The 13,927-nt window shown below is 37.8% G+C and overlaps 1 protein-coding gene across 2 annotated transcripts in view; it reads left to right on the top strand.

Annotated features, from left to right (window-relative positions):
- The window catches only part of ARFGEF1 (ADP ribosylation factor guanine nucleotide exchange factor 1), a 132,296-nt gene that overhangs the window by 107,470 nt on the left and 10,899 nt on the right, over positions 1-13,927 (top strand). For both annotated transcript variants that reach the window (XR_005724600.1, XM_040261329.1), the window contains exons 24-33: positions 2,952-2,992; positions 3,080-3,249; positions 3,603-3,754; positions 3,901-4,073; positions 5,098-5,258; positions 6,070-6,200; positions 8,936-9,065; positions 12,035-12,170; positions 12,250-12,388; positions 12,952-13,024. Coding sequence is in view for 1 of the 2 variants with exons in the window: in XM_040261329.1 (XP_040117263.1) it covers positions 2,952-2,992; positions 3,080-3,249; positions 3,603-3,754; positions 3,901-4,073; positions 5,098-5,258; positions 6,070-6,200; positions 8,936-9,065; positions 12,035-12,170; positions 12,250-12,388; positions 12,952-13,024 (1,306 nt within the window). In the remaining variant the exon portion in view is untranslated. The remainder of the gene's footprint in view (positions 1-2,951; positions 2,993-3,079; positions 3,250-3,602; positions 3,755-3,900; positions 4,074-5,097; positions 5,259-6,069; positions 6,201-8,935; positions 9,066-12,034; positions 12,171-12,249; positions 12,389-12,951; positions 13,025-13,927) is intronic.

Below are 13,927 nucleotides of genomic sequence, written 5' to 3'. Positions count from 1 at the left end.
TGTTACAAGATTTATATTATTCTTATGTGGTACATATCACAATTTCTCAAATGGCTTCTGAATTTCTTTCTGAGTATCTGAATTTATTTTTATTTGTGATATTCTGATTCCATAGGCTGACTCAGTGAGACAGCCCTGGAAGTCAAGACAGTGGTTGAGAGTATTGTCAGGCATCATCCTTGAAAGTCCTGTACTTGTTCAGCAAAAATGTTGTTTTTCTGACTTTAGGCCTATTCTGAATAATCTGTTGTGATAAGTATAAGAACTAAACATGCAAAATGAAAATAATTCTTTGCTTAATTATAAATAGGTTCTGTTTTTTAATGGAAAAATTTTGATTCCATTCAAAGCTTTAAAATAGTAAAATTTTATGATTATGTTCACTTTTGTGTTTGGAATCCTGTATTATTAGAACTTAAGAGTATAAAGGCACTTTAACCTGGAGTCTCTGATCCTCTCGGATTTGCTAGGAAAACATTTTCTAGGCGTTGTTAAACCAGCTATTTCTTAAATGTTACTCAACTTCGCGGGGGTGGATTTTGTACAGGAATGATTTACCCCTGAAAGTCAAAAGTTATGTAGCACCATAGTTTTTTATTTAATAGTTTTTTTTTTAAGCATACCAGATCTGGCTTTATATTGACCTGTCCCACACTTTGGAATATTCTGTCACCTATCAGAAAATATGGACTACTCCTCCCTGACTGTTTTCTCATATGTCTTTCAGTTGAGTCTAAGCCATAAATGTTACCTCTGATATTTTCACTATGAAGACTTTAGATACGCAGTCATTTCATGTGCCTCTGTGTTGCATACAGCTTGAAGTTGATTTGATCTAGAATCTGCAAATTTCAACCTTTTTTTTTTGCATTGTCTCATCACTATCATAATGTATAAGAATTCAGGAAATCTGTCAATCTTTTTTTCCTACTTGTACTTTTCAGGGGTGTGTCTTTTAATATTAACACACAAGATTCTCATGCTTCTGTTCTCTGCTTTTCACACAGGCGTGTAGAATCCATTTTATAGTTGATGTTGTGAAGCACAGCTGTTTTCTGCCTTAGTATATAAAGGCTTTACTATAAATGCCTCCCTAGACCACGCTGCTCTCCTATATGACTTATCTTTAATGGAGCATTTCTAGAAATATAGTGACCCCTCAGAGGCTACCAGAGTGAGTGGAAATGAAAATGCCCTTTCCCAGGATGAATGCTCCCCTGCTCACACTGTCACCCAAGTCTGCAGAGCCTGGCTGTTTGCTTGCCGTTCTCTCTGGCCGTCTTCACAGGGGTCCTTGCAGCTTTCCCTGGAGTTCTCTGCTGCTGTTCTTTCCTCCCCTGCTCTTTGTCACTTGCGTCCTCCTTGCTTACAAAAGGTTGTTTCCTCTGTTGCTTTTCCTGTTGTTTCCCTTGTACTGTTTAGGTTGGACTTCGTTTGTGGTATGGGTTTTATAGCCACTGCCTTCCAGGAGCACCCCTCTAGTTTGAGAAACAGCTAATGACATTCATAATGCAGAGTCCAGCACTTCTCATTTTTGTTCGTGTGAGAGGTCTGTAGCCTTTATTTTACATTTCAGGATCCAGTCTAACCACTAGGTTCACTGAGGCCCCGTTACTCTTCCTCCCCGCCCCCCATAATGTTTTCAGTCAGATTTTTGAACTTTTGTTTTGTTCTACTCACAAGAGCAATAGAGGAAATGTTAAGATATCTCTTTAGCCAGAGATGAAATTCTGAGTTATTACCTTGTCAGTTTTTAAACTGCTTTTCCTTCTTGTTTTCATTATTCACTATTGCCAGGATGCATAGACCTTCAAGGGCATAGAGGTTGAAAAATCATGATATACTCAGAACATTCAGACTGTGGTAGTAGGAAAAAAGTAGAATGTATTGTAAATGTTTAAATTCTGTTTTGCTCAGATAAGTGTGGGGTGGTTGAGAGGGTGGACTTTGGGGTCAGCCTGTCCTGGTTTGACTGTCTCTAGTACGTAGTAGCCTTGTGATTTTTAGACAGTTATTATATATCTTTGTGCCTCAGTTTCTGTGTTGATTAGGTTGGGAGTCTAACGTACTCCATGGTATCTGTGGTTGTTATATGAGTGGATATATAGATAGATAGATAGGTAGATAGGTAGATATAGATATAAAGCACTTTGGGTAGTACCCACCCTGTGATTGCTGGTAGCTGTACTGTTACTATGATTCCCTTTGTTTCTAAGTTTAATATTTGACCTGCTCCTGCTTTTGAGGTTTCCTTTTTATCATCCAAATCCTATCATGTACAGTTTACATTGAGGAGTATCAATTTATCCTTGAAGTCACCACATGCAGACTTTAAAGTAAGAGGACTAATGTGTTTATGCTGAAATCTTTTATGAAACTTCGAAACACAGAAAAAGAGCTCAAGTGAAGAGGCAGGGCAAAGCTGGATAGCATAGCTTAACTCTGAACGTTTGAATGCTCTAAGAAAAGGGGTTAGTTACTTGTTAGTTAAACTGTTGAAAACTATTTGTAAGGTTTTAGTCATCACTTGTAATTCACCATGAGATTTTTTAATCAGATGTACATTATTTATAAAAATAAAGTAGAAGTTTTCATTTTAAGAACATGTTTAAACTAGTAAATACTCAGGAAAATTGAGAAGTGTGTTTTGTGTATGCCAGTTATTAGTTTTACAAATTAATAGTCTCTTATTTTGAGGCTCATGAAATACCCATCCTAGTGTTGATAAATTTACTAGTAAAATTGCAGCAATGTATTCATTCTCTAATATCATTCAGTACAAGGGTGGGGGGTACATTCCAACTACACTTGTTACTAAACTATCTGGTAAAAAGTATACACTCAGTTACATATAAAAGTAGCTAGTAAACTAGGCCACTTGTTTTTGAATTGATACATCAGATATGAGACTTTATAAATTTTTGCATTGTGATTTTTGTTTTTTTCTTTAGAATATTTACAGGGTCCACAAGGCTAGATGGAAATGCCATTGGTAAGTATGTACATTCAGTTAAAAAACTGACTTTTGGGTTAAAAGACTTTAAGCTTTAAAGTAAATGTTAATCTATTTCTATTATAGTGGATTTTGTCCGTTGGCTCTGTGCTGTGTCTATGGATGAATTACTTTCTACTACGCATCCAAGAATGTTTAGTCTGCAAAAAATAGTAGAAATATCATATTACAACATGGGAAGAATAAGATTGCAATGGTCTCGAATTTGGGAAGTTATTGGAGATCATTTTAATAAGGTATTTGAGTAATTATACAATTTGCTTAAATTGTAATTTATTTTTGTTGTTTAAAATTCCCTTACCATAATCTAGTTAAGACCTTTTTCCTTCCTGAGCAGTTTTTTTATTATATTTTTTTGTAATTAGATTAGAAAACACTTTGTCTTGTTTTTTTCTTCTAGAAATAATTGTTCTAGTTTTAATAATTTAGTTAAAATATGTTCTTCTTGTTGAGAAATATTGTTAGCATACTGAGTGCCACATGGAGAATCTTTGAATTTACCTGTCTTTGCTATTAATGATATGTTTTTCAAGAAAATTACCAGTTTTTCTGCTGATATTAGCATCCTCTATTTCTGTTGCTGTTACAGGTTGGCTGTAATCCTAATGAAGATGTAGCTATTTTTGCAGTAGACTCCCTGAGGCAGCTGTCAATGAAGTTCTTAGAGAAAGGAGAGCTTGCTAATTTCAGATTCCAGAAGGACTTCTTAAGACCTTTTGAACATATAATGAAACGGAACAGGTATTATATTTGTTGAACTGCTTAACATCAGGAAAATAGTGTATTTTCCACAGTAGTGGCGGGGGGGGGAGGCAGGTGGAACAGAAGAGAAGGGGGAAAAAAAAACCCTGATGAGAGTTATCCAGGCAGTTATATTACTATTCTAGGTCTCCAACAATTCGCGATATGGTTGTGCGGTGTATAGCGCAGATGGTTAACTCTCAAGCTGCTAACATTCGGTCCGGATGGAAGAACATCTTCTCTGTATTTCATCTTGCTGCATCAGATCAAGATGAAAGCATAGTTGAGCTTGCATTTCAGACAACGGGACATATTGTCAGTGAGTATCCCCTAAGCTCTGTTCAAGTTGGAACACAGCACAACACAACTTGAGAGTGTTCAGAGGATAGCTCAAGTGTAAGATTATTGGCTTGTCGTGGGCTTTACCAAGTTTTGCCTATAGAAGCAGAGTAAAAAGTGATAGTATTACCATTATTATAATATTATAGTTAACATTTATTGAATGTTTACTGCAAGGCAAGCACTATACGCACTTTGCATGTATTTTCTTCAATTTTCACAATAACTATATGAGAAAAATATCTTTATTATCTTTTTTTTAAATTAGATAAGGAAACGCAGATCAAGTGAGGTTATGTAATTTATTTGTCTAAAGACACAAAACTAATGAGTGATGGATTGAGGCACAAAACCAGAGTCTTAAGACATAGCCTTTGTTTCTGACTACTGTACTGTGTTATGTATAACCTCCTTTGACTTTGAAACACCTAAGATGTCAAATAAGCCTCTCTTAGAAGATAATAATGACCATCATTGTCATCAACATCAAGAATGATGACATCACCATAGCTATCATTTGTTGTTTGCTTAAATTTAGTAAATTAAGTATTGTGCTAATAATAAGCACTTTGTAGTTGTTTAGTCATTAAGTCATGTCCGACTCTTTGCAACCCCATAGACTTGTCTACCAGACTCCTGTCCATGGAATTTGCCAGGCAAAAATACTGGAGTGGGTTACCATGCCCTTCTCCAGGGAATCTTCCTCACCCAGGTACTGAACTCAGGTCTCCTGCATTGCAGGTGAATTCTTTACCATCTGAGTGTACCAGTCTCTGTTAGGTGCTGGGTTTATAGTATAAACAAAACACAGACCTGTCTCGCTGTTCCCACTACCCATGGCAGTCAGGTGACTGGTCAAGACAGACTTTGGAACCCATATCTTTTGGAATCAAAACCCTTAACCTTCAAGAAAAATCCATTACATCTAGAGCTCGGTGTATTTGGGTATAATTAGGAATAATTGAAAATCTTTAATTATTTGGATATGTTTTTCTCCCTTATAGCCCTTGTGTTTGAAAAACACTTTCCAGCGACCATTGATTCTTTCCAGGATGCAGTAAAATGTTTGTCTGAATTTGCATGCAATGCAGCTTTCCCAGATACAAGTATGGAAGCAATTCGACTTATTCGCCATTGTGCAAAATACGTGTCTGATAGACCTCAGGTATAGCATCATTTAGTAAACAGAATGTGACTTAGCATTTATTTCTAGTCTGAGATCTAAGTTTATTTGGGAATCTAGGGGATATGAAGCATTTTTCAAAATTATCTTGAATTGTCACATTTATTGAAGACGGGGTATTTTTCTAAGTGTTTCACATGTATAAACTTGTTTAATTTTCAATAACAGCTTTATGGGATAGATTGTGTTATAGTCCCATTAAATAAGGAATCTGAGGCACAAAGAAGCTCAAAATGTGCCCCTGCTCATAGGGATAGTGAAGGAGACAGGATTTGAATCCAAGCCTGTGTGTTCAGCCATTACCTTGATACACTGTTTTGTGTGTGTCAAGCTCTGCAGCACTGAAGGTAACTGTGGATGAGTGTGGTTGTAAGCACTGGAGTGAAAGCTTGAATTGGCAACCCGGCAGCCAGCTTTGACTTGCATATCTTTGTAACTGTCATTAGGAGAAAAGATGGCTTCATAGATTTTCTGTCACATGCTGACATGGACCTGTGGTGTGTTCAGTACTTACATGCATTCAATCCGCACACCTCCCCAGTGTGGTGGTGTGGCTTTGTGATGTTATAACCACTTAAATGCCTGAAATGGAAAGCTGATGATGGAGTTGGAGCTGAAAGCAGCTTTTGGACTCTACTCTTGCTCTGTAGGCAGTTATAATCTCCATCTTTTTATAAGTGTTTTTAAATCAAATTGCTCATTTTTGATTTGCAAAATGTTTAAAAACTGCTTTCGAGAAATGTGTATAGGTATTAACGCCTTGTCTTTAATAAACCTACCTTTGTTTTTAAAGGCTTTCAAGGAGTACACAAGTGATGACATGAATGTGGCACCTGAAGACAGAGTGTGGGTGAGAGGCTGGTTCCCAATTCTCTTCGAGTTATCATGTATCATCAATAGATGCAAATTAGATGTAAGAACCAGGTAACAATCAGTATTTGTAATTAAAACTTTGCAAGGGTTATTTTGACTTTAATCAAATTAACCTTTTTTATGTGAATATAAGTTTAACTTGATCAAATATAGTAATTATTACATAGGCAAATTTTAAAATATGTTAAATAGAGCAACAAAAAATGGAAATAGATTACTTTTCCTTAAATTTTTATTATTTCCGAGTTTGAATTTTAGATTCCGTGTTAATTTACACATTCTGTCTTTTCATACTTTTGTTTCCAATTAGAAATTGAAGTTAGTCCCAAACTTTATTTTCTGATGAATGAGCAAAGAATTTCCAAATGCATGTCCCTGGTGGCTTTTAGGTAAAGAATCATTTCTCTTTGAAGACTGGCCAGTAACCTAGTTTTGAGTAACATAGGCCTGTTGAAAGAGAACTCTTTCAAAAGTATATTCTCAATAAAAGATCTGTGTGACTGTCCCATACATTTGTAAAGAAACTGCTGTGGGTGTGATGGAACCAGACGAGTGCTCGGTGCTCACATTTTACACTCACAAGAACTTGTTATGAATTTCTTAGCGTTCTTATCAATCCCATAATGTAGTTTTTCTCACTCTATTTTTGACTGCCAAATTGAAATGACCAACTTGAGTATCCTAATATCTGTCAGCAGGACATCAGAAAGGTAGTATAGATTTGTAACAAATCAGTGATAGAATGTAATAAAAGAATGAATCTCTCCTTCCTCCCTCCTCTTATGCCAGAACCACACCCATCCCTAGCCAAGGTTAAATTTGTTTTATAGCCTAAGAAGTTTTTGATTTTTAGAGTGTTATTTGTTACAACAGATTTTACGAAATTTAAAATAATCCAAAATATTCTTACACCTTGGAAACTTCTCACAGAATTTAGTCATCACAAGCACATTTGACATTCATTTCACATTTAGGCCCTGAGGAGTTTTTGTCAGTGGACCTGTTAGGAAACTTGATAAAATTCAAGCTAGCCCCCTAATTGATTATATATACCACTCTCAGATGTCCACCACTTCAGTAGAGCAACTAAGATGTGGTAACTGAAAGTCACAGAAACTCAGCACTCCCTCCCTGCCCGTGTTTATTTGTAGAAATCTCTTTGGCCGAGGACAGACGGACCTACTTTCTTACTCTCTTACCTGTCCTTGTCTGGGACCATGCTCCCTTGCTTTTCACTGTATCCTATGTTCAGATTATGGATGGGTTTAGTTCCTAAGAAGATAAAATAAGTGTTCTAGGTGGTAAAGAGAGATAAAATGTGAGTAAGCTTTGTCCAGGGATGGCTTTGATTTTCTTACCTCATGCCAGGATTTGTAAAGGCAGTTATTTCAGTTACATCTAAAAATGCAGCCCTGCGATTTGTATAACACACTAGTTAGAGTACTTTCACATGCATTCTCATTTGAGTCCCTCAAAATTCTGTAGATTTAGGGTTAAATAATTAACTTAGAGCCCTCCATATTCTTTTCCGTATACTGGCAACTTAAATATTCACCAGAACTTCAATAGGTGAAAAGCCTTGGGAACCTCTGTGGATCTGTGTTTGCTTTGGGGGCCTGCAGGAAGCAGGATGTTCATGTCTGCCCAGCCCAGCCATAGGGGTTATTCAGCATCCAGTTACTTGGAGTGGGAGGAAGAACCAGCCCTGTCTCATTGTGTGTGGGGGGGCGGAGGGGGGGGAGGCATGGGTTTTCTGGGAAACATACAGTGTGTTTCTTCCACAGAAATTCCTTTACTGTAGTTTTACACATTAGGTATCTTAACAGAGCAAACAAACTTAACTTGCCTTAGAACCAAACTACCGTAATGTGATTTTACATCCGTTGAACAACTGCGTGTTCCTGTGTACCACATGTGTATTGGTACCAGGCCCAGGGGGTAGCATTGCAGCAAATGAGCTAGACCATCTCAGGGAGCCCTCAAGTCCTCAAGGAGTGTTTCACAGGAAATATTGTTCTGACTTATGACCAGACTTTGGGAAATACAAATCTTTTCTAAGTGGAAGGGTACCTATATTTTCTTAAAAGAAATTTAACAAGAGAGAAAAGATCAAGCTTTTTAATGGTTCCATGAAGGCATTATTTCAAGAAGGATAATAAGGAATCAGAAGGCAATTTTGAGTTTCAGTTTTAACACTTATTCAGAAGAGAATGAGTGGCATACTAAAGCAGCTTACTCTCAAGGAACACTTCCCTCGCACCCTGTGCGACACATGCTGCCCTGGCCCAGCACCCTGGGGAATGGCACCTGCCCACACGCGCGGGGCTCCTAGTGAATGAGTTTGAGAAGTCCTTTAGTTTGAGGATATTACATGAACAGGTGGAGTATTAGCTAAAAATTCCTATAGTTCTTTGAAAAAGATTTTCCAAAATCTAATTTTATTTGTTCTTAGACATATCAGTATACTTACTAACATGGTCATGGAGCCACAGAATTAGTATTCACCGAAATTATAATCTTTCTCACTCTGTAGTTCCCATGTACCTTTTTAAAATGCTGCAGTGATAGGAGTGGGAGTAGAAGAAAAATAAAAAACTGAAGGCCAGGGCCTTTGGAGTTTTTCCCTAAATAATTCATCCTAAAAAACTCTGTTTTACAACCTAAATTTCTTAAAAGTTTAGTATCGAGTGTTTTAAACTTAGCTTTCAGTAACTTTGTGAAATGACTTATAAAAATAAGTACTTATGTATTATGCTAGCTTTTCTAATTATATTTTTCCATTTTAGGGGTTTAACAGTAATGTTTGAAATAATGAAAACTTACGGCCACACTTATGAAAAACACTGGTGGCAGGATTTATTTAGAATTGTTTTCAGAATCTTTGACAACATGAAATTGCCAGAACAGCAGACAGAGGTGAGATTTTTATTTAATATAGTCAAGTCAAAAGGTTCTTTTTTCCTAATACATTTTAGTCTTTCAAATTAAGCACAGTGAACGAAGAAAAATCCTAGAGATTTCTTCTTTAAGGCATTATGATATAGTAGTGTATCTTTGTAGCATGTTTTCTGTCATCAAAACAATGCAGTTTTGACAATAGAAGTGAATTAAGGTTTTCAGTATTTTTGTTGAACTTCCAGTATCTTTTCCTCGTTTTAATACTGTCACAGCTAAAACATCAGTAGTTCTACTTAGTATTCATAGTGACTTATTATTCTAAATTGAATAAAGAATACATGGTAAGTTTATTTATTTCACTCTTTTAATTTTTTTAATTTTTGAGTATGGCTGATTTACAACATTGTGTTAGTTTCTGCTTTACAGCAGTGATTCATTTATACATCTATCCACTCACTGTGATTCCTTTCCCGTATAGACCATTCAGTTCAGTTCAGTCGCTCAGTCATGTCTGACTCTTTGCGACCCCATGAATTGCAGCACGCCAGGCCTCCCTGTCTATCACCATCTCCCGGAGTTCACTCAGACTCATGTCCATTGAGTCGGTGATGCCATCCAGCCATCTCATCCTCGGTCGTCCCCTTCTCCTCCTGCCCCCAATCCCTCCCAGCATCAGAGTCTTTTCCAATGAGTCAACTTTTCGCATGAGGTGGCCAAAGTACTGGAGTTTCAGCTTTAGCATCATTCCTTCCAAGGAACACCCAGGACTGATCTCCTTTAGAATGGACTGGTTGGATCTCCTTGCAGTCCAAGGGACTCTCAAGAGTCTTCTCCAACACCACAGTTCAAAAGCATCAATTCTTCGGCACTCAGCTTTCTTCACAGTCCAACTCTCACATCCATACATGACCACTGGAAAAACCACAGACCATTACACAGTATTAACTAGAGTTCCTGTAATGTTCAGTAGATTCTCATTAGTTATCTACTTCATACATAGTAGTGTATATATGTCAATTCCAATCTCCCAGTTTATCCCTCTCCCTACCCCCCTCCCAACTCACTGGTAACCATAAGTTTGTTTTCTGCATCTGTACCTCTGTATCTGTTTTTGTAGATAAATTCACTTGTACCCTTTTTTTTTAGATTCCACATGTAAGTGATATTGTATGGTATTTTTCTTTCTCTGACTTTCCTCAATACAACAGTCTCTAGGTCCTTCCATGTTCCTGCAAATGACATTCTTTCATTCCTTTTTATGACTGATATACATATGCACCACATTGTCTTTATCCACTCCCCTGTTGATGGACATCTAGGTTGCTTCCGTGTCCTGGCTATTGTAAACAGTGCTGCCGTGAACATCAGGGTACATATATCATTTCAGATATATGCCCAGGAATGGGATTGCTGGGTCCTCCAGTACGCTTGCCTGGAAAATCCCATGGACAGAGGAGCCTGGTGGGCTGCCATCTATGGGGTCGCACAGAGTTGGACATGACTGAGTGACTTCACTTTCACTTTTCACTTTCATGCATTGGAGAAGGCAGTGGCAACCCACTCCACCATTCTTGCCTGGAAAATCCCAGGGACGGGGGAGCCTGGTCGGCTGCCATCTATGGGGTCGCACAGAGTCGGACATGACTGAAGCAACTTAGCAGCAGCAGCAGCTGGTAGCCATAGCTCTATTTTTAGTTTTTAAGGAACCTCCATACTCTTCTCCATAGTGGTGCACCAATTTATATTCCCACCAGCTATGTAAGAGAGTCTCCTTTTCTCCACACCTTCTCCGCATTTATAACTTGTAGATTTTTTTTGATGGCCATTCTGACCGGTCTGAAGTGATACTTCATGATAATTTTGATTTGCATTTCTCTGATAACTAATGATGTTGAGAATCTTTTAATGTGCTTTTTGGCCATCTGTATGTCTTCTTTGGAGAAATGTCTCTTTAGATCTCTGTCCATTTTTTAATTTGTTTTTTGATATTGAGCTGCATGAGCTGTTTGTATATTTTGGAGATTAATCCCTTGTCAGGCTTCCCTCATAGCTCAGTCGGTAAAGAATCTGCCTGCAATGCAGGAGACCTGGGTTCAATTTCTGGGTCGGGAAGATCCCCTGGAGAAGGAAATGGCAATCCACTCCAGTATTCTTGCTTGGAAAATCCCAATGGACAGAGGATCCTGGTGGGCTACAGTCCATGGGGTCACAAGAGTCAGACATGACTTGGTGACTAAACCACCACCAGTCCATTGTCAGCTGCTGCTTTTGCATATATTTTCTCCCATTCTGAGGGTGTTTGTTTGTTTGTTTGTTTCCTTTGCTGTGCAAAAGCTTTTAAGTTTAATTAGGTCTTTTATTACAAACCAGTTACAGAATGTGTTTCAGTGTTTGTGGGGAGAGAAGATCAGGTCTTTGTGTTTCGTTCCATATAGTGTGTTAAATGCAAATTTGGGGGCCTCTCTGACCTCCAGATTTTACTTTAGATCTACAGGTAGGCTCTTACTTAAAACATGTTATTAAGTAGACATACATTTATTCAGGGGCATAAAACCATGAGTGAATGAATCAGATTAGTCCATTTGAGAAAAATAAATTACTTACACCAGTTTTATTTTAAACCTATGCTAACCCCACTTGGAAAATTCTTATCATTTCCTTCCTCTTATTTTTTTTTCCATGTTCTGTCAAATTCTGAAGCAAGACCAACTGTTGCAATTAATGCTATGACTTTTAAGTAGCAGACACTAATAACAGGATAATGCAGTGATGGTTTTTTATAATCAAAACAGTGCAGAAAATAGTTATTCTATGCATAGATTTATGAGATGAGAAATAGGTATCAGATATGAAGGTGAGGTGAGTATATTCTAGAGGGAGTTAAGCACTCTGAAAGGAACATGGACAGTCTTATTTTAAATATGCAAACATTTTCTTTGTAACTAATGAGTGGCCTGACCTTCATGTGATTACTGTCTCCCTTGTAGAAAGCCGAATGGATGACGACAACATGTAATCATGCACTCTATGCGATCTGTGATGTGTTCACCCAGTATTTAGAAGTGCTCAGTGATGTCCTTTTGGATGACATTTTTGCCCAGCTCTACTGGTGTGTGCAGCAAGGTAGGTCTGTCCCGATAAATGACACAGTGTTAAATGTGACTCTGGTGATACACAAATGAATTGCTCTTTTCTTTTCCAGACAATGAGCAGTTGGCACGATCTGGTACAAACTGCTTAGAGAATGTTGTTATTCTGAATGGTGAAAAATTTACACTAGAAATCTGGGATAAAACCTGCAACTGCACACTGGACATCTTCAAAACCACAATCCCACATGCGTAAGATTTTATACCACTTCGTATTGAATGATGGACATAAAAGATTTGATAGTAACTAGTGATTTCTCATAACAAATGCTTTGTCAGATATCTCAGTGTTCTATGAATTTGTGTTTATTACAGACCAAACTCCTATAAACCGTAACAAATATATGAATTGTTTTATAAACCAGAACCTTTAGTCTCATCATCTAAATTTGGGTCACAATGAAGTGCTTTTATTTGGGTCACATTTTATTCAAGCAGATTAAACCAAGCAGTGGTTTTGAATTTTCTTAAAATCTCAGCATTTATTTTACTGTGAATAGTCTAAGGAAACTTTATTTGTAAACACTGTTTCGTAGTTATTTGCCATCCTTTTCTGAGGGATAAGTTTGGAATTGAATCGTAGGTGAGTTTTTACTAGTGGGGAAACTAAGACATAGTCCTGCTGCCTGACGGTTGATGGCACCTGAATCGTTTGTAGGACAACTTGAACTTCCCCATCTTATGTTATTTCAAAGTGTGTTGGCTGTGGCACATCCCACGCTCTCAGTGATTGGTATGGTTTTGGTATTTCAAAGGCTCTTGACCTGGCGTCCCATTTCTGGAGAAACTGCTCCCCCAACCCCATCTCCAGTGAGTGAAAACCAGTTGGTAAGTTTAAATAAATCAAGCTTATTTTAAATCATTGAACTATCCGTGATAAGAAATTTTACCATGGGGCAGATCCTTTAATAGGGGCCCAGCTCCTTTAGAAAGATGGTGCAAAATATAGATGGTTCTGAGACAGAGATTAACATGATTTCTCAAGTGCCTCCATGATACCAGTTTACATAAGGGTGTACATGCCAGGCTGAAGATGTTATTGGGTATCATTTAAACATCAAATTTTGATAAAAACTGTACCTTAGAGAAAAGTTGGAAAAGCAGTGTAAAGAATTCCAGCAGACCCTCATCCTGCATATTTGTTTCCTGGGTGTGTGGTCACAAATTACTAATAAACTTAGCAGCTTAAAGCAGCAGCAGTTGATTCTCTCACAGTTCTGGGGGCCAGAGATCCAAACTGAAGGCATCAGCAAGATCACACTCCTTCCCCGGGTTTGCTGCCTCTAGCTTCTACTGGCTGCTGACAACCCCTGCCGTTCCTTGGCTTGTACACACAACACTCCATTCACAGCCTCCATCTTTATGTAGCTGTGTAAAGTCAGATCTGTGTATCAGATCTCTCTTTTAAGGACACTAGTCATTCGATTTAGGGTCCACCCTAAATTCAGAATGACCTCAAAGTTCCTTAACTCTAAAGACCCTATTTCCATGTAGCCTTCGTAAGTACCAAAGGTTAGGACTTGGACTTAGCTTTTGGGGGCCACTATTTAACCCACTGCAGTTTACCCTCTGGTGCCCCCAAATTCATGTCTGCCTTCTGGGCTAAGACATTATCCCATCCCAACATCCCCAAAGTCTCAACTTATTGTAGCATCAGCACTAAGTCCAAAATCTCGTGTAAATATCATCGTATCAGAAGTTCCAGATCTTGTCCTCTAAGTCATCTAGATC

Source organism: Oryx dammah, unplaced genomic scaffold, assembly GCF_014754425.2.
Source record: "Oryx dammah isolate SB20612 unplaced genomic scaffold, SCBI_Odam_1.1 HiC_scaffold_19, whole genome shotgun sequence".
NCBI lineage: Eukaryota > Metazoa > Chordata > Mammalia > Artiodactyla > Bovidae > Oryx > Oryx dammah.
The sequence above is the reverse complement of the archived record's forward strand: the minus strand, read 5'-3'. Positions and strand labels throughout refer to the sequence as shown.